This window comes from Dipteris shenzhenensis, chromosome 10 (assembly GCF_047967505.1).
Source record: "Dipteris shenzhenensis isolate YYH24624 ecotype China chromosome 10, Dip_SZ_1.0, whole genome shotgun sequence".
Classification (NCBI taxonomy): domain Eukaryota; kingdom Viridiplantae; phylum Streptophyta; class Polypodiopsida; order Gleicheniales; family Dipteridaceae; genus Dipteris; species Dipteris shenzhenensis.
The window spans coordinates 35,589,678-35,615,783 of NC_141605.1; the positions used below are offsets into that span (position 1 = coordinate 35,589,678).

Consider the following 26,106-nt stretch of genomic DNA (forward strand, 5'->3'; position numbering starts at 1 on the left):
GTGATCGATTACACAATATTCCATATCGAGAATTAAGCTTCTCATTCGCAATCGCTATAATAATCTATAATCAAATCCAAACTGCTACATCAAGCTATAACCAAAGTGTTGCAACCAAAGACCATCAAATGAGATTTGGGAAACTGCTACAGTCAAAGACCGTCAAGTGAAATTTGGGAAAGCACTATAGCCAAAGACTATTATGTGAAAGTTAGGATGTTCATACAGGCATAAAGATACACAATGATGTATTGGTATGAGATTAGTATAAATATATGAATTTAGATGCTATTATATAGACATGGCTCAATGCGCATATGAGAGAGAGAGAGAGAGAGAGAGAGAGAGAGAGAGAGAGAAAGAGAGATTCACAAATCAAACACATGCATGTATCTTATGGTCTTTGTCTTTCAACTAATATTTTTTATATACTGGTTTTTAATTTTTGTTTTTTATATACTAGTTTTTAGTTTTATATACATGAAAAGTGCGAGAGGTGCTCAAGATAACAAAGTGAATGATATTTAATCATTCATAAGACCTGCCCAAGATTTAAAAAGCAAACAAAAAGGAAATGGTGTGTAGGAAGACTCTAGGAGCTAAAGGGGAGAGAGAGAGAGAGAGAGAGAGAGAGAGAGGGGGGGGGGGAGGGGCGGAGGGAGAAAAGGTGGTAAGAAGACTTGAGGAGATAAAGAGAGAGAGAGAGAGAGAGAGAGAGAGAGAGAGAGAGAGAGAGAGAGAGATTATATATGTGAAAAGTATGAGAGGTGCTCAAGATAACAAGGTGAATGATATTTAATCATTCATAAGGCCTGCCCAAGAATTAAAAAACAAATAAAAAGGAAATGGTGTGGAGGAAGACTCTAGGAGATAAAGGGGGGGGAGAGAGAGAGAGAGAGAGAGAGAGAGAGAGGGGGGGGGGGGTTGGGGGCAGAGGGAGAAAAGGTGGTAAGAAGACTTGAGGGGGGAGAGAGAGAGAGAGAGATTATATATGTGAAAAGTATGAGAGGTACTCAAGATAACAAGGTGAATGATATTTAATCATTCATAAGGCCTACCCAAGATTTAAAAAACAAACAAAAAGGAAATGGTGTAGAGGAAGACTCTAGGAGATAAAGGGGAGAGAGAGAGAGGGGGGGGGGGGGTTGGGGGCGGAGGGAGAAAAGGTGGTAAGAAGACTTGAAGAGATAAAGGAGAGAGAGAGAGAGAGAGAGAGATTATATATGTGAAAAGTGTGAGAGGTGCTCAAGATAACAAGGTGAATAATATTTAATCATTCATAAGGCCTGCCCAAGATTAAAAAAGCAAACAAAAAGGAAATGGTGTGGAAGAAGACTGTAAGAGATAAAGGGGAGAGAGAGAGAGACAGAGAGAGAGAGAGAGAGAGAGAGAGAGAGAGAGAGTCAACCACTTTAAAGTCTACATTCAAGTCCAATGAAGAAGAGTCAATATATTGCCCAATAGGAAAAATGTACTTCCAAAAATTCTAAAAATGCTTTATTTTTGCTTTGCCAAATTTGAAGCATTGCTAAGGCTACCCCGAGGGCAGGCCAAAAAATTCATGTGTGTGGATGTCTACCACAAAGAAAGAGAGAGAGAGAGGTGTGTTTTAGTGGCTATGTGTGTGAGTGCATGAGGGAGACAAAAGAGAGAGAGAGTCCATGTGTGGCTACTCTGCTACAGAATCATCGTCTTGAAATTTATTTCTTAAAATTACAGGCATTTTAAGATCGATCCCACCTTGAGACCCAGTCTTGGTGAGCCGAAAGACTTTATGTATTAATTAGCACCTCGAAGTTTTTGGGCCTGCGATGCTGTGGGGGCGGATTCTTTGGAATCACCACTGACAACAGGCCATCTTGACAAGCTGCCGAGATGTTGTCCAAGTTAGCGTTCGCAGGTAGATTGAATTTCCTTTGGAACTTTCCAGCTTGACGCTCCACCCGGATGTACTTAATGTGACACTCGTTGCATTCCTCGCGTTTGCGTTCTCCACTAATCTTTAGAATACTATCGCTTTCGATTTGGACCTGCGTTTTTTACAGGTGAGTTCACCGCAAGAAACCTAACGAATTGTGTGGTGCTTGCAAGCCTTATAGAGCTAGCTGATCAGGAATATTGTTCACCTTGATATCTGTGTTTTTTAAACCAGGGACTTCCGCAACAAACATGTAGCAATTTGAAAGTTCTTTCACATCAATGGAAGCGCCTGCCATTGAAATTCGGTGAAGTTCCTGCAAAAAGATTAGCCGCGAAGTTTAGCCTTTCAGCGCTAGAAAATTAGCTTCTTTAAATTTTATGCAACCGCCCTGATTAAGGCACAGGTGTTACCTTTCCGCGGTTGAGAGGAGTCGGTGGTGGACGGGAATACAGCAGCCGTTGATCACGGAGAGAAAATGAAGAGCACGATGACCTTGGAGTCCCCAGAAGAGAGCAAGGAGTGCTCGAAGAGTATTGGAGGCTTTCTGGACGAACGTAATAGTCAAAGCATGCGGGAGGAGGAGCGTTAATATATCTGTGGTAATCGAGAAAGCATGTGAACAAGTATATCTGGGGATCCGCCTTCCTTCGTGCGTACGTCTGAACTTTCTCCTGTCGCGGGTACCAGGTGGTAAGACGCTGATCCTTTACGACGTTTCTTTTAGGACATAGAGCGGTTCTAGGGGCGGAAGGGCAAAGTTGTCCACTGCAAGGGTTTGGCATGCAACACAAGATCTGGTTCACAGCTTGGCTATCTGAACAGGACGCCGGAGCAGTTAAGCTCCAAATATCTCCTTCATGAATTTCACAACTTGACCTCCGAGTGCTGCTCCTGGAAAGAGAGTCCGGGGTTTTTACTGCTCTCAATCTTGGGGTGTCTGCATCGCTGCGGGGCAGACAGTCTATTGAGGTGATTGCTGGCCTCTCTTGGACATTTGTAGTGGTGAACGAGTCTGAAGAGCGTACACTGGTTGTAGGGCTATGTCTTAGATTGCTTCTAGGTGTCGACTCTGGAATTCTTGGTGTAGATCTGGGCGTTCCAACGATAGTAGGTGTGCGAGAGTTCCTGCTAATCGGGCGTTCTTTGGAGGAGCCTCGGCTGCTGATACTGTTGGCATAGCGGCTGCTGTGGTTGCTACATGACGGAGTAATTATGGGGTTTCTGGCGGACGTTGAAACAACAGCAGTACTCGTGGTGGAGGGAGGCTGCTCTTCGGCAAGGGAAGTGGGTGCGACATAGCTCATGAAAGTGCTCGAGCCCGTCGGGAGAGTGGGGGCTGTTGAAAGTAGTACTGAGGTACGAGGGGAACGAAAAAACCAACGGGACGAAGTGTTATCCGCAGCCTTTCTTCCATGCATGAGATCACTCCCCACGTTCAACTGTCAATAATTCTCGTCCATCTCCCGGAGGTGCAGAAAGCCTGCATGCATGATGCTGATGAGGGTAGTGAAGACGACGCAAGAAACAAATTCAAGTGCTGAGTTGATGAGAGTCTACGTTTTGAGAGGGAGAGAGAGAGAGAGAGAGAGAGAGAGAGAGAGAGAGAGAGATCGCACACGCCGCTTGGAACACGCACCCCTTCACCAATTAACACACTAAGCATATCATAGCTACCCCTTTGGGCAGTCGCTAGACAACAACCATCCCCTAGGGTGCTTACCCACTCACAAAGCTTGGTCGGCTTATCACTTTTGGGCGCTCGCAATGTTTGCCAACATTTTTCTTTTTAAGGACAAATGTTAGAAAGTCGCTCATTTAGTTTCGGACAAACAGCTAGGCGACGATGGCATTTGACTTTTCTAAGGAAATCTGTGCTGATGAATGCCAAAAAGTACCAACCTATCTCTTCTGATAAGTTGGGTCATGTAGCATATCAAATCTAATGCAAAGACATGATTTAGATAACTAACATATTTGTTGCACCATTTAGTAAAATTACATGCATTGAAATAAGTATTGTATGAAGTTATGGCTATTTTCTCCATCAATTTTAGAGCACAATTGTCCATTTTAGGCGATCACTTCTCAAGGGTCAAGATAGTAGGATGCCCCTCCTAGCGCTCCTTTTTCAAAAGAGGCCTCTAAACAAAACATTGATGTTTGCCACATCAACTTAACTTTGGTGGGCATCCTTAGAGTGTAGCTGCCCTTAATTCAAACCATTGAATAGCATCGCGACAACCTTGAGTCTAGCTCTGCCTTTACCACCGATATGATCAACAATTTGGTCCTTTTTTACCACCATCGAAATAATTATCAACAATTTGGTCTTTTTCTCCACTAACACAACCTACTAAATTTGCAATTTGGTCATTGTTAACTTGTATGATGATCTCTCATCTCCTCTCATACTCCTATTTTACGAGAAAGTCCCCAGGTTATTGAACATATTTGCATGTATGGGAATTCTTTATGAGAATTTCCATGTGGTCTTCCCCATATTCGGCTACTAGAATTGTAGGAGGCAAAGCGACTCCCCTAACATCAAGAATTGAGGGGATTTTCATTATTTCAAAAAATCCTTCAAGTGAAAGCCTTATCTTGCAAATGGATCAATGGAACCCATCCCTCCTCTCCTATATTATGCTCAAAGCAACTACTACATAGTAAAGTGCTCTTACATTTTTAAACTTGGCAATTGTTGGTCACCAAATATTTTCAAAATCCTCCCTCATTCCTTTGCCTATCAACATCAAGGCCTCAGGTGGATTCAAAATCAATTAAATCATTTGCTTTTAGAGCATGTAGTAGACCACATCTATAGTATCACATGTACATGTCTTCCACATTATTAATTAGGCATCCTATAGAATATGATCAATGCTATGCATTTATAGCTATGGGACAACAAGTAGGATTCTTAAGAAAGAATTCAATAGTACTATCGTGTATTGTTGTAGCACAAGTGTTATGTCTTTCATTCTCAGGGGGTTCACCTCATAAAATTTTAGTGTACCACGTGCATTCAAAAGGAGGGGTATTTTAATTTAACTTTTTGGAAAATTTTAACAGATTTACAATAACAAGAGGGGTTCTTTAATTCAACTATAAAAAAAAATCACTTAGTTTATAAGTAAAGAGGGGTGTTTTTATTGGGGGGAAAACTTTAGTTGAGGGGTTTTTAAAATACTCCTTGAATGCACATGATGCATAGGGTTTCTAAGTAGTGTACCCTCGGAGCTTTGATTTTAGTATTTTTAGGTTCATACATGAAATTTGATGAACGTTAGAAAATATAAGACATTATTATTGAGGCAAGTGACCTTGAAGAGATGAAAAAAGTGAGGTGACAAGGAAAATATTTCCAAATTAAACATATGTAGTCATAGTCAACATGCAACACTTAGCCCTATGTACATAATTAAAGCCTCGTAACTACACAAAACAGCTCTAACAATGCAATATATTAACAAAAAGTACACTACCTCACAAAGGAATATCACCCTCTTTTTCCACACTTGCAAAGCAATTCATCAAACACACATATATCTATGTGCATATGCATGTATGTCTTTTGTGTGTGTGTGTGTGTGTGTGTGTGTGTGTGTTTTGATGAGAAGCACCAACAAGAGAGAGAGAGAGGGAGAGAGAGAGAGAGAGAGAAGGTGATAACACAAGTGATTGCTCCTAGAAGTGATTTGTATTCATCATATTCCATAGATTATATAGGTGAGGCCTTGGCTAGGTTTAGGGTAGGCTACCTATAGCTCTAGGCTATGCAAGCTCCAATAACCCCACATAAACCAAGGTCTTTAGCTTGGATGAAAAAACCCTTGGGGAGTACAAGGAAAAAACCTGAGCTCCTATATATGTCTATGATTTAAATCATACAAAAGAACTTTTACATGGGTGGCCATTGACCATTTGTGTCTAAATCTATAAGACAATTCCAAGTTCATCTCATAGAAGGGAGAAATGAGATTTAGATAGTGGCTTCGTGAGTATGTTTGCAATAATGTGTTTTGTGGGAAAATATTCGACCATGATGGATCCCTTCTTCACTTCTTGCTGAACATAGCGGTAGTGAACCACAATGTGTTTGGTTTTGTTGTGTTGCACATATTCTTTTGTGAGGCTAATCGTACTCTGATTGTCACATCTCAATAGGGTATCTGAGCTCGAAGGTTAACCAATATCTGAGAGTAGTTGACGTAGCCAAACTAATTCGCGGGCCGCAAGTGAAGTCGCAACGTACTCTCCTTGAGTGTTTGACACAGCAATACAATCTCGGGGGGGTCACTATGTATAAACCCTCTATATCACGTGCGTTCAAGGCCTATTTCTAAAATACCTTATCTGTAAATTTTTCATTAATAAAATGTACCCCTTTTCTATACAAATCTATGAATTTTTTTCATAACTATTTTAAATAGTCCCTTATGTATATTTATTTCTATAAATTTTAGAAATAAAAAATATCCTTCTGTTGAACTCACGTGATATAGTTACATATGATGAGTGACCCCCCCGAGAATACAATGTTCTTCTTGCTCATCCATGATAACAGATTTTTGTCAATGAAACAACAATTTCTGCTGGTGGATCTCATAGTCGAGGATTGCAAGCTTGACTAATCAACATCGAAATATCCATTACTACACCTTCATCCTTTTTTGATGCTTACCTCCCAAAGTTTAGCATGTGTGGGTGTGAAAACCATCTATATAGCCCATAGGTGGCTTTCATGTCGGTATGAGTGTCGGTATATACCGACACTCTTTAGTGTCAACATATATCGACACTAACATAGTCTCGATATATACTGACACTATGGGACTTATAATGATGTCTATTTTGGATGTTTTCCCCTTGGACATTTTTCCCATGATGCATGGCAGAATGATCCAAGGGTTTTTAAGAGAGGGATATAAGGAAATGTCATATGAATAGTAGAGAAATTTCACCATCAATGGTTCTCAAGGGTACGTATACGTAGGGAAAATAGCAGTGCCTTTGTTAGATGGGTGCCATACTTTGCACACCCTTCAATCTTATTCACTTGAATTCCCATGCAAAGTATCATGCCCCTCGGACACCGTTTGCATGGGCATGCTTATTTTCTTATTTCTACAGCGTCTCATATACCTGACTATCAAAAAATATGCATTTGCTTGCTCGCATCATACGTGCCTTTGTCTGATGGGTACTATACTCTACAAACATACTCCTTACTCTTATTCAAATTAAGACCCGTGCAAAGTTTCATATCCATAAGACACCGTTTTGCATGGGTGGGCTTCCACCGAGTCTCATACCCGAGTATCAAAAAATATGCATCTGCTTGCTCGCATCGTATGTTCCTTAATCTTAATCACCTTAAGTCACATGCAAAATTTCATACCCATCGGACACCATTTGCATGGGTAGGAATGCTTATTTTCTTATTTTCTACCACATCTCATATACTTAGGTACCAAAACATACACACCTCCTTGATCCCATTGTATGTGCCTTTGTATGATGGGTAAGATACTTTTCACATCCCTTAATCTTATTCAATTTAAGGCCCGTGAAAAATTTCCAACCCATCGGACACCATTTCCATGGGTGGGCATGCTTATTTTCTTGTCTTCCATCGAACCTCATACCCGAGTATCAAAAAATGTGAATCTTCTTGCTCTCATCATATGTGCCTTTGTACGATGGGTACAATACTTTGCACATGCCTTAATCTTATTCACTGTAGGACACATGCAAAGTTTCATACCCATCGAACATCATTTGCATGGGTAGGCATGCTTATTTTCTTATTTTCCACCGAGTCTCATACCCAAGCATCAAAAAATACTCATCTGTTTGCCCCCATCATACATGCCTTTGTATGATGGATACGATACTTTTCACATGCCTTAATATTATTAACTTTAAGGCCCGTGCAAAGATTCATACCCATCGGACACCATTTGGAGGGGTAGGCATTCTTATTTTCTAGTTTTACATCGAGTCTCGCTCCCATCGTACGTGCCTTTATATGATGGGCATGATACTTTTCAAACACCTTAATACTATTAGTTTAATACCCGTACAAAGTTTCATACCCATCGGACACCATTTGCATGGATGGGCATGCCTATTCTCTTGTTTTCCACTGCATCTCATCAGGGATTTGGGAGGGAATTAAAATGGGCATTTTAAATCAGCGAATTAAAATGTTTTAAAAAATTTTTAGCCCTCTTGGAGTGATCCAAACTAATTTGTGAGTTTTTATATCCTGCTTGTATCAACCCACAAATTACACGCTAGAGAACATTACAGACTATACTAGTTTAGTTGTAAGATGAAATTTGTGGCACTCTATACTATGCATTTATGTGTAGATAGTAATACTATTTTATCAGAGCAATTAGTCGATCTTATACTACACTAGTGTGTGTGAAATACCGACATTTGCATATAGAGCATGATGCTACAGATGATCATAGTGTAGATAGATGGGTACTCGAGAAAGAGAGGGACATGGGAAAAGGCAACTTGCCATCCCACGCCTATTTCTATAGGTATATTGCCACGTGTATAACCATCCAGTTATGTCAAGAGGGGGCAAGATGATTGGATAGTTTCTCTCTCTTGAGGTCTAGCAAACTTAAATTGTTTTTCGATGACATGTTAGTGACATTGTCTTGATTTGTTGAAAACATATTAATGATCTAATATGGTTTTTCTCTTTTATAAGTATAGCAATCATGGTGGATAGAGAAGATAGGGTAGGCCAACATCAACCGCAAAACGAGGCTCATGGAAGAGGCCAAAATGTTGCAAAATCATAGGATTTTGTTATAATGTTAGGTCGTCAAAAGTGGAAGTTTAGCTTTTGCAACCAAGTCTTCACAGGATGGGCCATGAGAATAAGAAAACATTTGACTGGCGATGAAGAAAAACTAATAAAGAGATGTGAGGGACGAAGTGTCAAATCCGTTGTTGGCATCCTACAAGGCATTAACCATGCAAAGAGTAGAGTTACCCATGTACAAGCTGAAGATGTAAATGAGTCAACATTTACTATGTGGAACTATTCTAATGGAATTTGACATTGATTTGGAGCATGGGTATTGTTAATCAATCAATTGCTAGTTCCTTACGCATTTATTTGAGTCCATATATTTAAGACTACTTGAAGCATGAACAAATGCTTTTAAATATTTTGAATAATTGTGTAATATGGTTGGGATTTGAAAGTAGAGGGTGTGAGAGAAAGAACTACCATGTGCATGTAAACAGTGCTAGCTACTGCACTAGTGTGTGTGAAATACCAACTTTCATGTACAGAGCATGAGGTCGGGAAAGATCATAGTGCAGCTAGATTCTTACTTGAGAAAGAGCGAGATGTGGGAAAAGGCAATTTGCCATCCTATGCCTAGGTCCCTAGAAAGATTACCACGTCTATAGCCACCCAATTATATTGGGAGGGGGCAAGACGATTGGATGGTTGCTTTGTCTCAAGGTCTAGTGCACTTACTGAGCACTCGCAGAATAAGAGTGAGTGAAATGGTTGTTCCATGCAAGACATGTTTGGGAAATAAAATTGTTCAAGACTGAACAAATGTTTTTGATACGTGACAATTGATTCCAAAACTTTTGCACATTATTGATCTATTAGTATGTGCATACAGATGTGAACATGGCTCTAGAGAAATGAGGCCGAAACCTTGTAAAAGTCCGTGATTATGTTATGCTCGTAACTACCACAAAGTGGAGATGTAACATCTGCCACGAAGAGTACATGGGTTCAGGAACTCGTATGCGCAAATATTTCCTAGGCGATCCTCAAAGACAAATTGGAAAGTGCAAGGGTCCAGGAGTGGAAAGGGTGGTAGCCATTTTGAATGGTGTTATTGCTCAAAACTTTCCAATGTAAATGTAATAAGTCGAAGTACTATGTGTGCATGTGGCAATAGTCACATAATATATTGAGTAGCCAAGGCCCCATGGTTGAGATGGCAAGGGAGCCCATGTGTCAACCCTCCATCACTACTACACACAGGCCTTATTTCGATGGTTAAGTGCCGATGTTTAGCATGCATGGGATGCTAATCATCAATAAGCAAAGCCGGTTTAAAAAAGAGTCGCTATATAGCGACGTTTTATAAAAGTCGCTATATAGCGACCTTTATAAAACGTCGCTATATAGCGACGATTGCTAGACTTTGTAAAAAGTCGTTATATAGCGACTTTGAGACATTTTCTTATAATGATGTTTTACAGAGAGTGTTATTCCCCATACCAACCTTCAAAGATAGTTTTCCCCAATGACAAAAAAAATTATTTTCATACATGTTTGATCCTTTGAAAGAGTAAAATTACAAGAGCATGTACATCAAGTTTGGAGCTCATATATTCATGTCCAAGTTTGAGATGAAACAAGTTTGAAGAGCATTTACATCAACGGCTTCATCTTGAGCCAAGTCTAGAGCGCCAAACAAGTCTATCTCCAACTCTATACTGAGTTGATCTCCTATATCATCATCGTACTCTGGCATCATACGTTCATCTAAGACTTGATCATCTTCTTCAATAAAGTCAGGTGATTCTTGATGATCATCATCTTCCTCCTCAATATCATGATCTCCATCTTCCTCCCATATGATGTCATTCTGTGCATCTTCCTCTTGGCTCATGTTATGATCTTCATGTTCTTCGCTAGATCCATCTGGATCAATTGGATCCGGCATTGGTAGTGGCATCTCCATATCCACATCTCTATCTTCAACCATTTGTTTACTTCGTGGTGCAACTTGGATCATCACATACCACCATCTTGGATTAGAATGATTCGGATGAAAAACACCTATATTGAAGATGGGTGCCAAATGCCATCAATTATATGAAATTACACTTAGTACATGTACCAATTGATCTTTAAAAATGAAAGGTTCAGTTAATTAAATCATTAGTATGCACCTACTCACAATGCTCGGGAAGAACAAAAGTATCACTTTCAAAGAAACCACAACTGTCTTTCCTCACTATCGCATGCAGACCATTGTAAATAGTTCTAAACCATTTTACATCAAGAACAAAAATACTAAATCGTCTGAAATCAATTTCATAGATTTGGAATATGGTCCCACAATAATCCAAGTGCGAGGAGAGAAGATTGGTATTCGAAGCACTTTCTCGGCTATCTTGTGTGAAGTTAGCCATGACTCCACAATCATACATGACTCTCTTTAAATCGATGCGTTCCACGCAAAAATGTCATCCATATGACCATAATGCAGTGTACTTTTTTGTACTGCAAAAGAGCATCATTAAAACAATGAGGATGCATCTATTTTATAGCGTATATTGCCACAACTAATTAGTTAATTACATCAATAGGTAAGAAACTTACATGCATCATACATCCAGATGATAACTCTCACTCACGCTCGTTTATTGTCTCTCCATCATGTTTGGCTTTACGTAGAGCCAGTTGTAGCCAATCAAGTGACATGTGAGTGGGGATAAGGACGAGATCCCGTGGATATGGTTGCGATCGCCTGTACATTACTTTGAATCTCCTCCTTGCATTTATTCTTTCTGCTTTGGCTGCTTCATATCTCTCAATCCACTTCTGCATCTCCTTGCTATTGAGGATACAAAACTTATTGAATTTCTCCTTTTTCTCTTCGCTTATCTTTGTTTCAATCCCTTTTCCTTGGGGCACCTCACCAACGATGCGATCATCATCCTTGTTATGCTAAGCCTGCAGCATATTGGGATCCATGGATGCAAGAAACTCCGTGATATATACTAATGACTCTTGCACAAGCCATCCCTTTGCCATGCTTGCTTCTGGTCTTGCTCTCTGCCTTACAAATCCCTTCAAAGTTTTTATATGAACGGTACCTGCAATGGCCACCTCATCAACTATGTGCACAAGCAAGTGCACTTGAGTTTTCATAATGCTTGAGGGAAAGTGCTTCTCAAGCAAGCATACGGCTTTGATGGAGTCCACCCTATCCTTCTCAATGCTTGATATGGGGATCTTTTCTTGAGATATCCACCTATTTCACGTGCCCATGTAAGATATATTCATTATCAGTCTACAGATTATTCAACTTAAATTAAAGAAAATGCAATCAATGCGAGTTGATACCAAGCATACCTCACAATACCACTGATCTTGAATATAGCATTTCTAAGGATGAACTATCCAAGCAACAAAGAAGTCATGCCAATAATATACATAATCCTAATTACACTAATGCATCACAATTATCGGTACACATGTCCTATAGCTTAGAATACATGTAAGACCTTGTGCCAATCATGGGACTGGAGCCCACTAAGCTTATTGTCCTTTGAAAATGTTCCTTTTAAGCAATGCATGTACCCTGGTGTTCGAAAAGAGGCAATGTCCACCTTGACCGCCACTGCCTCCTCTCTCTTGAAGAGGATCCATGTTGCTTTCGAGAGGACAACTTTACGAACACACACTTGGGGCCACAAATGAGGAATCCTATTCATAGTGCACAAGTCTTGTCGCACTTCTCTTGAGTCTTTGGAACCAACCAAGTGTGCCCGAATAGTAGCCCCCACATTCTTGAAGATATGCATGGGATCTAAGAGATGATTGATTTGTAATTGACCGGGCCAATAAGGAAGCTCGTGAAAGATGGATAGCCTCTTCATACCAAGAGGAGGCCCACACATGATCGGAGTAGGAAACTCCTTTGGCTTTCACAAAAGGAGTATGTTACAAAAGTATCATTGCAGCATTTCAATATGGAGGGGGGAGGGCAGTGAGTACTCCGTTGCCTCCATATTTGAAACTGAGTCATATAGATAGTCCCAAATCAGATGAGGAGAGGGCCATGATGGCCAAGGTTCCTTATGCATCAGCGGTTGGGAGTCTTATGTATGCTATGATAGCTACTAGACTAAACATTGCATTTGCAATGGGAGTTGTTAGCCGGTATATGGCTAATCCAAGAAAGAGGCATTGGGAGGCAGTTAAGTGCATCATGAGGTACATGAAGGGTACCAAGGAGATGTGCATATGCTTTGATAGAGGAGACATGCGTGTACTTGGGTACACAGATTCAGACTATGTAGGACATGTGGATAGTAGGAGATCCACTTCTAGTTATGTGTAACACCTATTTCATTAATTTTGGACTTTTTCTGTTGTTTTTTGACGAAGCCCAAAAATCCTTCCCAAATGAAAAGTTTACTTCGTGAAAATATCCTTCCCAAATCAAAATTTTACTTTCTGAAAATATTCTTCCCAAATCAAAAGTTCACTTTGTGGCACTATCATATTCACATAAAAATCTTGTTTTTTCAATCTATACTTTTGCACCAACATGCAAGAATTTGAAATAATCCTATTTTAGAAATTCTAGCTATACCTAAGTTATTTGTTTAATTATTTTTAATATTTTTCCTTGACGTGATAAATTTATAAATCCATGAAAGGAGACTTAAATATTTCGTGTAAATAACATTGTCACTCGCAATTTTGCACAAAATTTTTAAAACTTTTAATAAATAGAAAAAAGACATGATGCCATAAGACCCAAGTTTTGTATTGAACCAAAGAATTATAATAGCAATTATAGCTATAATTATATGTTTACATTGAGAGACGTTGCTCTCAGCTAGAGTCTTTGTATCCAAAATAATATAGATTGAACATATGTTTACAATTTAAATTGTTTCTCTTAAAGAGCCTCAATTCGTGCCATTTGCATAATTTGACTCCCCATTGTCTTATTGCTCAATGTCACAATAATCCCTTGCCAGGTGCCATCTGCATTAACTCCCACTTGTCTTGCCAAGCCTTGCCCCTTGGGTGCATTGACTCCCCATTGTCTTATTGCTCAATGTGACAGTCCCTTGCCAGGTGCCATCTGCATTAACTCCCTATTGTCTTGCCAAGCCTTGACCCTTGGTTGACATCCAGTGCATATTTTGACTCTCATTTGACATAGGAGGTGATGACTCTGATTATAATTGTCTTGAATTGGCTTCTTGCCTAGTACCCAAATAAAATCCTTCAATGGACTTCAATACAAAGCTTTAATTGTGGACATTCTTCATTTGCGCTGTGGAGCATTTCCTCTTTGTATGTAATAAATGCTTTTAATCCTTCTATTTCACAGTTAGACCTCTCATTGAATTCTTGTATAAGAGCCCATGTTGGATACCTTTCCTTGCTGGGAATTGAAGTTAAGAGACTGTAAGGTTCTTCAGGTTCCCATTTTGTATCATGAGAATACTGTTGCCATTGCATTACGGGTTTTTCATCTTTAAAAAAAAAACGAAAGTAGTGTGGATTGGTATGACCTATCAATGCATCACCACCCATTTGTATGAAAGGTAGAATGAAGCTCTTCCAATCATACATTCTTATGAGCCTCTCACATACTGTACTTTCCTTACGATCACCAACTTGCCTGCCACATCTTCTTACCAAGTCATTTATTGTCTCCACATCCTTGCATTTAAGCTCTCTTGAGACTGTGCTAAAAACCTGATCGATATCCTCATGTGTATGCCCAACATACAAAAATCCACATTCGACCTCATTGAAGATTCGATGAGCAACTAGCATGGAGCAGAATGCAAACATGAGTACATTCTTATTTTCTCACCAGCAATTATCAGCTTGTATTCTCAAAGTCGATGGTAGGCAACCTTTTTCTGCATGTACATTGCAAATTGCCTTCATAATAGATGTTACAACTTGATTGCTATCATGCAAGGAATCAATCCATATATCTGCAAAGAACTTAATTCCATGCACTAACACTCCACATAGATGTGTCTTTAGAAAGTGCTTTCCTTGTAATTTAGGTGAAGTGGCAACAAAACGAGGCAATGTTGTTGTATTCTGATCCATGCCATCTATAATAAGGCACATGTAGTCATCGGGATGCGAAATAGCTTGCTCCTTCCAAAATGCATATTTTTGTCTGGAATGTCGAATAAGGTCATGATGAGATTTTTGGTTTTTTTTGTATAATTCCCTTTGATTTGGACATGTTGCACTCTCAACCGCTCACTTTAAATCATCACAGACATTGCACTTTGACATTTTTTGCCTCCTTGGGATTTTAACATATCCAAAGTTCTTCTTCCAAAGAGTATACAAAGTATGAGAAGAAGCTACGGCATCCCCTCTTTGCCTTTGCTTTTCTGCAATAGAGGCAAATACTTCGAGCTTTGTCAAGCCCATTGGAAGGTGCATTTTAGTGATCGTGTCACTATTAGGGAGTTTGGTAGATATATGGGGTTGAGGTAAAGCATTTTCATGTATGAAGTCTTGCAAAATTGCTGCTGCCCTAACAGTTGAGATTCTTAATTTGGACCTTCCTCTATTACCGTGAATGCTAAATTTGTTGCCAACCTTTGCCTTGGTGACTAAATCCCAATATGTACCATGGGATAATCCAGTAATATTGTGATATGCCTTATTGCAAATCTTTTTTCCATTTACGAGAGGTTTTACCTTTTGTCTTGAACTTAGCCTTTTATTGCCATTCTGAAGAAAGCAAGAGAGACTTGTGATAAGGTATTCATTTCTTTCGCTTCCTCTTCGTTGCCACACGTGTCCTCTACATTCCCTGATGTCTGCAAGATCAATGAAGTGCATACATCTTCGCTTGCAACATAGATATCCCAATGCATTTAACATGTTCTCCTCCTTCATTACTCTCTTCCTCTTTGGTTGCTTTTGTGGATCTGCCTGGATTCGCTTTCTCTTCATGCATATGTATGACCATTTTCGTTCCTCGTGCATGTTTTTATCTGTATTTATGCACTTCTTCTCCTCACATTTGTTTGTAACCAAGCATCCATGATTGGTCGTTGCATCCTTGGCCATATCACAATCATAGTTAAATATTGAATAATCCTCTGTTGATCTCATCCTCGTTTTTAACATACTCTTAGGACCATTTAATGAATTCAATATTCTACGAGAGTATTGAGAACCTTGAAACTCTTCCACTCCTGAGAGAACATCGCTCATTGGGACATCTTGCATGGCTTTCACAAATCCACAAGCTTGATTAACACCAGGTTTGTTAATATGCATGAACTCATCCACACTTGACAAGACATCGCTATTGAAACCTTTGCCCTTCTCACTGTGCAAGAATTCATCCACCCCAAATAAGGCTTCGCTTCTAAAATCATTTTGTTTCTCGGAACCAATGAACTCATCCACTCCAGATAAGATGTCACTTCTATAATTGAGTACATTGAAATTATCCACATTTGAAGTGATAGAGCCTAGCACATGGGCACGCTTTTTAGGTCTTTTGATATTGTAGTATACCTTGTCTTTATCATTGAAAACCATCTGTCTCTTTCTCATGTTTAAAAATTACATGCTTCATCTCATATTCTTGCCTACCTCATAGTAGGGATCACATAAGGATGTTATGTTATCAACCATACCATCATCAGTGACTTTTAGAATCCTCATCTGTACAAATGACCATTGCTCCACTTGTTCAAATCCCAATACTTCACCTTCTGCTACAGTCTTATTTGCAAATGATCTCATTTGTAAAATGTCCCCTATAGTAAAATCCAAGGTGGTGCACTTTGTATTCTTGATAATGTCTGCTGCATAAGTCTCATCTTTGTCCCATGCTATAAATGATTTGTTGGATGTATTGTAGGGCATGACATCTCCAAGTGTTTCCATATCTCCACATTTATACTTGAGAGTGCTCTCAACGGAAGCAAGAACGGAAGAGGGAGAGAGAGCGAGAGAGAGAGACAGAGAGCCACACAAGTTTTGGTGGGTGCAGAACCACCCTAATCTTCTTTTTCATTCATTTATATATGTGTTTGAGTATTGTACATAACCGGGGTTAAGGCACAGTGACCTTTAACCCCCACAACCTCCCACTTAAAGGACAATGTGCCTTTAAGGGAGAACAACCAGTGAGCATACTATCCAATGCCCATCAATACACGACAATACTCAAATCGCTGACTAGGTAGACTCTTCGTCAGCATATCTGCAGAGTTATCATCTGTATGAACCTTGACAAGCTCTATGCGCTTGTCCTCAAGTACCTCCTTGATGAAATGGTACCTGACCTCAATGTGTTTGGTCTTTGCATGAAAGACCGGATTCCGTGCTAGCTGAATAGCACTCATGGAATCACTATGCAATGTCGGTACACCTGTATGAATCCCCAAATCTCCCACTAGCCGATCAAGCCATATAGCCTCCTTGCAACCCTCTGTGGCTGCAACAACATACTCAGCCTCTGTGGTAGACAAAGCCACGCACTTCTGTGCATGAGACATCCACGACATTGCACCACCTGCAAAGGTGAACACATAACCAGAAGTGGATCTCCTACTATCCACATGCCCTGCATAGTCTGAATCTGTGTACCCAAGTACACGCATGTCTCCTTTACCAAAGCAAATGCACATCTCCTTGGTACCCTTCATGTACCTCATGATGCACTTAACTGCCTCCCAATGCCTCTTTCCTGGATTAGCCATATACAGGCTAACAACTCCCACTGCAAATGCAATGTCTGGTCTAGTAGCTATCATAGCATACATAAGACTCCCAACTGCTGATGCATAAGGAACCTTGGCCATCATGGCCCTCTCCTCATCTGATTTGGGACTATCTGTATGACTCAGTTTCACATATGGAGGCAATGGAGTACTCACTGCCTTCCCCCCCTCCATATTGAAACGCTGTAATACTTTTGTAACATACTCTTTTTGTGAAAGCCAAAGGAGTTTCCTACTCCGATCACGCGTGATGCGCATACCAAGAATATGACCTGCAAGTCCCAAATCCTTCATATCAAAGGCCTCATGCAACTTGGCCTTTAATGCATCTAGCTCATAAGTATTCTTGCTAGCCAATAGCATATCGTCCACATATAGTGCCAGGATTATTAGGCTACTATCCTTAGCCCTTTTAGTGTAGAGGCAGTGATCAATTTCACTCCTCCTAAAACCCTGGGACCGAATGAAAGCATCAAACTTCTGATACCATTCTCTAGGTGCTTGCTTAAGACCATAGAGACTCTTCTTCAGCTTGCAAACTAAATGCTCTTTGCCCTTTTCTTCAAAGCCTTCCGGCTGAACCATATAAATTTCCTCATGCAAATCCCCATGCAAGAAAGCTGTCTTGACATCCATCTGCATAAGCTCCATATCCTCTGATGCCACTAATCCAAGCATGCATCTAAGTGTGGTCATCTTCACAACCGGAGAGAATATCTCATCAAAGTCCACACCCTTCTCTTGCTTGAACCCTTTAGCAACCAAACGGGCCTTGTACCTAGGCACATCATCACCTGTGACCTTCATTTTGTAGACCCATTTACATGGCAATGCTTTCTTTCCATGTGGCAAAGAAACCAAGTCCCAAGTCTTATTCTTCATAAGTGCTCATCTCTGATTGCATAGCATACTCCCACTTGCGTTGATCCTCACGCATCATAGCCTCTTTGTAGCAAGAAGGCTCCCCGCAATCAGTAAGCATCACATAGTCTACCCCTGGAACAAACCTATCAGGCGGTCTAGACACTCTAGATGATCTTCTCAAGGGCATTTCAGCTTGCTGTCCCACTTGCATATCAGCCACATTTGGCTCATCATTTCCACCAATAGATGATCCATCATCTACCCTTGATTGTATACCTGTGGGAGTACTTGGTTGTACCATTTCTTGCACATTTGGTGCATGCACAGCTTGCTGTCTATCAACATATATAGGTGGATTCACATCCTGGAAAGTGATTCTCCTCATTTCCACATCCCTCATGGGTGCCTTATGCATCTTCTTCTCATTGAAGACCACATCATGGCTGCGTATGATCTTCTTTGCTTCTGGATCCCAGAGACGATAGCCCATCTCTCCACTTTCACCATAACCCAGAAAGATGCATTTCCTAGACTTAGGATCTAGCTTCTTTCGAAGCTCTTTTGGCACATGTGCATATGCCTCACACCCAAATATACGCAAATGAGAGTAAGAGGGCTTCTTGCCACTCCATGCCTCTTCAGGAATACCACCATCCAAACTCTTACTAGGTGATCTATTGATCACATGCACTGCAGTCTTCATTGCCTCAGCCCAAAAACCACCAGAAAGACTTGCATTGGAAAGCATGCATTGCAACCTTTCTTGAATGGTACGGTTCATCTTTTCTGCAATTGGATTTTGTTCTGGAGTACGAGGGGATGTGAGCTCCCTCTTAATCCCATGTGTATCACAGAAATGCTGAAAGTCATGAGAGAGATACTCTCCACCATTGTCAGTCCGTAGGCATTTAAGCGTTCTACCTGACTGATTCTCAACCAAGGCCAGCCATTTCTGAAATACCTGGAACACATCACTCTTTCGAGCTATAGCATAAGCCCACACTTTCCTAGTTGCATCATCAATGAATGTCACATAGTATTCAGCCCCGCCTAATGACCGTGTAGGCATGGGATCACATACGTCTGAATGCACCAAATCAAGGATTTCAAGCTCTTTCTTTCCCCTTCTTTTATGGGCTGATTTAGTCTGCTTCCCATAGAGACAGTGCTCACAAAATTCAAAATCAGAGAAACTCAAATGTGGTACATAACCCAAACGGCATAAGAGTTTCATTCCATTCTGGCTCATGTGCCCCAACCTGCAATGCCACAAAGAAGTGCTTGGCTGCTCGGTTATTGCAACAACATGATCAAATACCCCTGATACATGTAAGGGATACAAAGTCCCACACTTGGCACCCCTGGCCAAAAGCATAGAGCCCTTCTGAATTTTCCAACTCTGAAAGCCAAATGGTGTGAAAACCAGCATCATCTAGCTGACCCACTGAAATAAGACTCTTGGTCAGCTTAGGCACATGTCTCACATGTTTCAAAACAAATGCAGACCCATTTGCAAAAGAAAACTTTATGTCACCTGCTCCCACTATGTCACATGCATAGTCATTTCCAAGATGCACACAACCTGTCTTTCCACTATCATAAGTGGAGAACCATTCCCTATGGGGAGTAACATGGAATGAAGCACCAGAATCCAAAATCCAATCCTGGGAATATGCATCATCTGAAGTGGTAAGCAACTCTGCAGATAAACTAGACATGAAGAGAACATCATTGTCACTATCACGTGTGACTGCATTGATCTCCTCGATCTTCACTTTTCCTTTGTCCTCCCTTGGACTCTCTTCCTTTTGATTTGCACCCCAATTTGCATTCTTTTTCTTATCCTTTTGCTCTCTTTTCAGCTTGTAGCAATCCTTTTTCATATGGCCCTTCTTGCCACAATGGTAACACTCAATGTTCCATGCCCTGGATTTGCTACGAGACTTCCCTCTTTCTTGGGACTTCCCCCTGAACTGTGATCTACCCCTTTGCACATTTAAGGCTGCATCCTGCTTGTTGCCATCCATAGACTTCCGTCTAATCTCCTCGGCCAACAAGCTACCCACAACATCATCAAATTTCAGTACTCCACCAGGTGCAGAGTTACTGACAGCTGTACGGAAGGTATCCCATGAGGATGGCAATGAACATAAGAGAAATATTGCCTTAGTCTCCGCATCAAAATTCATTTTCTGAGCCTGAAGCTGGCTGAAAATAATATTGAATTCATTCAAGTGAGAAGCAATGGAGACCCCTTCCTTCATCTGCAGCTCAAACAACCTCTTCATGAGGTAAACTTTATTAGAGGCAGTTTCCTTTTCATAAGTGGCACATAGTTTCTTCCACAAATCTTCCGTAGTCTGCTCATTTACTACTGTGAAATAAACTGACTCTGCAAGATGAAGTCTAATAGTAGACTTTGCTAATGCATCCAACTCATTCCAATCATCCTCAGACATATTTGCAGGCTTAGCTTCAATCCCTGCCAAGGGTTTAATCTGCTTCTTTTGAATAAGCACATCCCTTATCTGTTCTTTCCACAAAGAAAAGTTTGTCCCATCAAACTTTTTAATGCTGAAAAACTCCTTTTCAGACGTGGAAGAGGATGCCATGATGCAAATGAAACAAAATCCCAAATGCTAGTACCTGCAAGAGAGAATCACACCAAATACTAGGTGCACCCAAATGTGTATGCCACAATAGACTGAAATATCACCAAAGCTCAAAGCTCAAAGCATCAAAAGATGCATCTGACTCATGTGCATATACTATGCATCCATATGAGCAAATCTGGCCCAAAAGAAAATGCCAATAAGTGCCAAATGACTCAAGCATAAACACTGTCCACTGGCATATGCATCAATAATGTCTCATCCAAGAGAGCATAGCACTATCAGTGCATCACCTGCAATGTTTCAAAGCTGTCCCTCAGCTTAAAATAGCATCCATGTGCAAAGCGTCCATAAAAAATAGCATCCCACAAGGCAATTTGGGCCTATTAGCGCATCCAACAAGGACCACAATGCATCCAAATGGCCTATAAATCATCCACTGCAACCCAATGCATACCACGAATGAGCGCACACTGCTCAAACTGCAACCAGAGTGATCTGCATAAGGTATGCTCAAGAAATCATAGTCCCACGGTAATGAGCGCTCCTGAAAATAGAACCTGAGATGCTTCAAAACATGGGCGCCATTGCATAATCGGACTCAGCAAGAAAATCTGCAAATATCTCTCTTCTGCCAGAACTCCAAAATCTCAACCGATGAGTGAGAAATGGGAGTCAACACTTATCCACTGCCATGTGGCATAAATCTAAGGTTTCAAAACCTTAGTATGAAAAATGCATAACAGAGAGACGAAATCGAATACACAGAGATTTATAACTCTGAAAATCCTCCACCGAATCACACAAGAACTGATAGGTAGGGGTTTTTGGGCATCCGGAACGCAATGGGACAGACGGTTTTGGAAACCGTGGCCTCAATCACTAGGTCCAACACACGGACTGAAAAACGTTTTTGGAAACAGAGCTATCTGTAAACTCCACCGGAGTGCGAATGATGAGCAACATAGAAGTTTTAGGACCTCCTGAGTCCACCGGAACTGACAGATCTGCAAATGGTTGCTCCAAACTTGAGTTCCAACACCCGGGCAAAAAACGCAGGAATTGACACAGTGAGTCAGAAATCCACTGAAATGATCCCAGATTCAAGAATGAAGGTGTTTCCAAGCTCCTGAAGTAATGTGGACACCAAAAGCAAGCAATAGTTGCCTCCACAAGTCAATACGGAGTCTCTGTTATCGAACGAAACAGGGAAAAGCTCAAAAAACGACTTTTTACTTTGAAAGCTCTTAACAGGCTCTCAAAACCACTTCGTAAAGCCAAAGTGACTTTTCCAAAGGTTCCTCCAAGGTCTCTGCACACTCGGATGCAAGTAAAGTCACCCACAAAGCTTCCCACAAAGCTTCTCCTTCCTCCCACAGAGCTGCTGAGCTTCCAAGCATTCACGCATGCTCAGCTAGATCACCCGAGCTCTGATACCAGTTGAGAGTGCTCTCAACGGAAGCAAGAACGGAAGAGGGAGAGAGAGCGAGAGAGAGAGACAGAGAGCCACACAAGTTTTGGTGGGTGCAGAACCACCCTAATCTTCTTTTTCATTCATTTATATATGTGTTTGAGTATTGTACATAACCGGGGTTAAGGCACAGTGACCTTTAATCCCCACAATACTTTAGCTCAACATGTGCGCTAAGAATCTTTGATATAGTAACTACCACCTTACCTTCGCCAAGTCTTCGAAAATGGCAAACTGAATTGGGATCACTATCATGGATTGTAGCAAATGCAACTACTTCTCTTTTGTTACATAAAATCACATCCATCCCTGGAACAAAATCTATAGCCATCTCCTTTGTGAGAGTCATTTGCAAGCAAGCTTGCAAGCAAGCTGCAGTAGCAACAATTACATAAATATCAGTCTCTTTTTAATAATCTACTCATTTATTATAATTTTTAATTAGTCCTTAATTTATTGGTGGAAGAAGTTATCCGATCAAGTACTCATCAGATGGACATGCCAAGTTATCCGTTGCATGGTCGATCGAGCATTAAATACTATTTTTGCTCTAGTGTCATGCACATCCGTAAAAAAACACGATGCTAGGTATGTTATCTAATCAAGTACTCATGGGATGGGCATGCCACTTTGCATGTAAGTCAAATCCACCTATTTGAAGGTGTGTGCAAAGTATTGTGCCCATCGGGTATGCTTTGCATTGTCGATCAAGCATAAAACACCGTTTTTGCCTTACTGTCATGCACAACCATAAAAAAACACATCCTAGGTGTGTTATTCAGACAAGTACTTCTCAGATGGGGGCTCCACTTTGCACCCAAGTCAGTTTCAACTAGTTTGAGGTTTGTTCAAAGTATTGTGACCATCGGATATGCTTTTCATGGCCGATCACGCATTATACACCGTTTTTTCCCTAGTGATATGCACATCCACAAAAAAACATGCCCTTAGGTGTGTTATCTCACCAATGGGTGTGCCTGTTTGAAAACATCTCAATGCCACCTAGGTTGAGGTGTAGGAAAAGTATTGTGCCCATTGGATATGCTTTGCATGGTTGATCAAGCATTAAATACCATTTTTGCTTGGTGTCATGCACATCCGTAAAAAAACACGCTGCTAGGTATGTTCTCCGATCAAGTACTTATGGGATGGGCATGCCACTTTGCATGTAAGTCAATTCCACCTATTTTCAGGTGTTTACAAAGTATTATGCCCATCGGATATGCTTTGCATTGTCGATGAAGTATAAAACACCATTTTTGCTCTAGTGTAATATACAACCATAAAAAAACACGATCCTAGGTGTGTTATTCAAACAAATACTTATCAAATGGGGGCTCCACTTTGCACTCAATTATCTTTCAACTAGGTTGAGGTGCATGCAAAGTATTGTAACCATTGGATGTGCTTTGCATGGTAGATCACGCATTGTACACCGTTTTTCCTATAGTGATATGCACATCCGCAAAAAAACATGCCCTTAGGTATATTATCTGACCAAGTATTTATCGAATGGGTCTACCCCTTTGAGAACATCTCAATACCACCTACGCTTAGGCATAGAAAAAGTATTGCACCCATCGGATATCCTTTGCATGGTCGATCGAGCATTAAATACCATTTTTGCCTTAGTGTCATGCACATCCATAAAAAAACACGCCGCTAGGTGTGTTATCCGATTAAGTACTTATGCGATCGGAATGCCACTTTGCATATAAGTCAATTCCACCTAGTTAAAGGTGTGTACAAAGTATTGTGCCCATTGGATATGCTTTGCATTGTCGATCAAGCATAAAACACCATTTTTGCCTTAGTGTCATGCACAACCATTAAAAAACACGGTCCTAGGTGTGTTAATCAAACAAGTACTTATTGGATGGGGACTCCACTTTGCACGCAAGTCCTTTTCAACTAGGTTGAGATGCGTGCAAAGTATTGTCTCCATCAGATATGCCCTCAATGGTTGATTACGCATTATACAACGTTTTTCCGATAGTGAAATGCACATCTGCAAAAAACACGCCCTTAGGTATGTTATTTGACCAAGTACTTATCGGATGGGTATGCCTCTTTGAGAACATTTCAATACCACCTAGGTTAATGCATAGGAAAATTATTGTGCCCATCGGATATGCTTTGCATGGTCGATCGAGCATTAAATACCATTTTTGCCTTAGTGTCATGCACATCCGTAAAAAAACACGCTGCTAAGTGTGTTATCCGATCAACTACTTATGCGATGGGAATGCCACTTTGCATGTAAGTCAATTCCACATAGTTGAAGGTGTGTGCAAAGTATTGTGCCCATCGGATATGCTTTGCATTGTCGATCAAGCATAAAACACTGTTTTTGCCTTAGTGTCATGCACAACCATAAAAAAACACGGTCCTAGGTGTATTAATCAAACAAGTACTTATCAGATGGGGGCTCCACTTTGCACGCAGGTCCGTTTCAACTAGGTTGAGATGCGTGCAAATTATTATCACCATCCGATATGCTCTGCATGGTTGATTACGCATTATACAACGTTTTTCCAGAAGTGATATGCACATTCGCAAAAAAACATGCCCTTAGGTATGTTATCTGACCAAGTACTTATCGGATGGGTGTGCCTCTTTGAGAACATTTCAATACCACCTAGGTTAAGGCATAGGAAAAGTATTGTGCCCATCAGATATGCTTTGCATGGTCAATCGGGCATTAAATACCATTTTTCCCTTAGTGTCATGCACATCTGTAAAAAAACACGCTACTAGGTGTGTTACCCGATCAAGTACTTATGCGATGGCAATGCCACTTTGGATGTAAGTCAAATCCACCTAGTTGAAGGTGTGTGCAAAGTATTGTGCCCATCGAATATGCATTGCATTGTCGATCAAGCATAAAACATCGCTTTTGCCTTAGAGTCATGCACAACCATAAAAAAACACGGTCCTCGGTGTGTTAATCAAACAAGTACTTATTGGATGGCGGCTCCAAATTGCACGGAAGTCCGTTTCAACTAGGTTGAGATGCGTGCAAAGTATTGTCACCATCGATATGGTCTGCATGGTCGATTAAGCATTATACAACGTTTTTCCGGTAGTGATATGCACATCCGTAAAAAAACACGGTGTATGAAAAGTATTGTGCCCATTGGATATGCTTTGCATGGTCGATCGAGCATTAAATACCATTTTTCCAATAGTGTCATGCACATCTGTAAAAAAAACACGCTACTAGGTGTGTTATCTGATCAAGTACTTATGCGATGGGAATGCCACTTTGGATGTAAGTCAATTCCACCTAGTTTAAGGTATTTGCAAAGTATTGTACCCATCGGATATGCATTGCATTGTCGATCAAGCATAAAACACCGTTTTTCCCTTAGTGTCATGCACAACCATAAAAAAACACAGTCCTCAGTGTGTTAATCAAACACTTGAGTACTTATCAGATGGGGGCTCCACTTTGCACGCAATTCTGTTTCAACTAGGTTGAGATGCGTGCAAAGTATTGTCACCATCGGATATGCTCTGCATGGTCGATCACGCATTATAGAATGTTTTTCCGATAGTGATATGCACATACGCAAAAAAACACGCCCTTAGGTATATAATCTGACCAACTACTTATCGGATGGGTGTCCTCTTTGAGAACATTTCAATACCACCTAGGTTAAGGCGTAGGAAAAGTATTGTGCCCATCGGATATGCTT

The 26,106-nt window shown here is 40.6% G+C and overlaps 1 protein-coding gene across 1 annotated transcript; it reads right to left on the reverse strand.

Moving 5' to 3' along the window:
- Nucleotides 1-1,772: 1,772 nt before the first annotated feature.
- On the reverse strand, nucleotides 1,773-3,225 carry LOC147897748 (uncharacterized). Its single transcript, XM_087380104.1, has 3 exons — nucleotides 2,332-3,225; nucleotides 2,127-2,234; nucleotides 1,773-2,030 (listed from the first exon to the last, which is right to left on the reverse strand). Exons 1-3 carry the CDS (start codon nucleotides 3,223-3,225, stop codon nucleotides 1,773-1,775), a joined length of 1,260 nt encoding a protein of 419 aa, XP_087236230.1.
- Nucleotides 3,226-26,106: the final 22,881 nt, after the last annotated feature.

Bases quoted from the DNA above. Each gene is read 5' to 3' on its own strand.
- LOC147897748 (XM_087380104.1), bottom strand. From the start codon at position 3,225: ATGAGCTATGTCGCACCCACTTCCCTTGCCGAAGAGCAGCCTCCCTCC. The intron at 2,235-2,331 runs GTAACACCTGTG...ATCTTTTTGCAG, and splicing joins CTCCTCTCAACCGCGGAAAG to GAACTTCACCGAATTTCAAT. The intron at 2,031-2,126 runs GTGAACAATATT...TAAAAAACGCAG, and splicing joins TAAAAAACACAGATATCAAG to GTCCAAATCGAAAGCGATAG.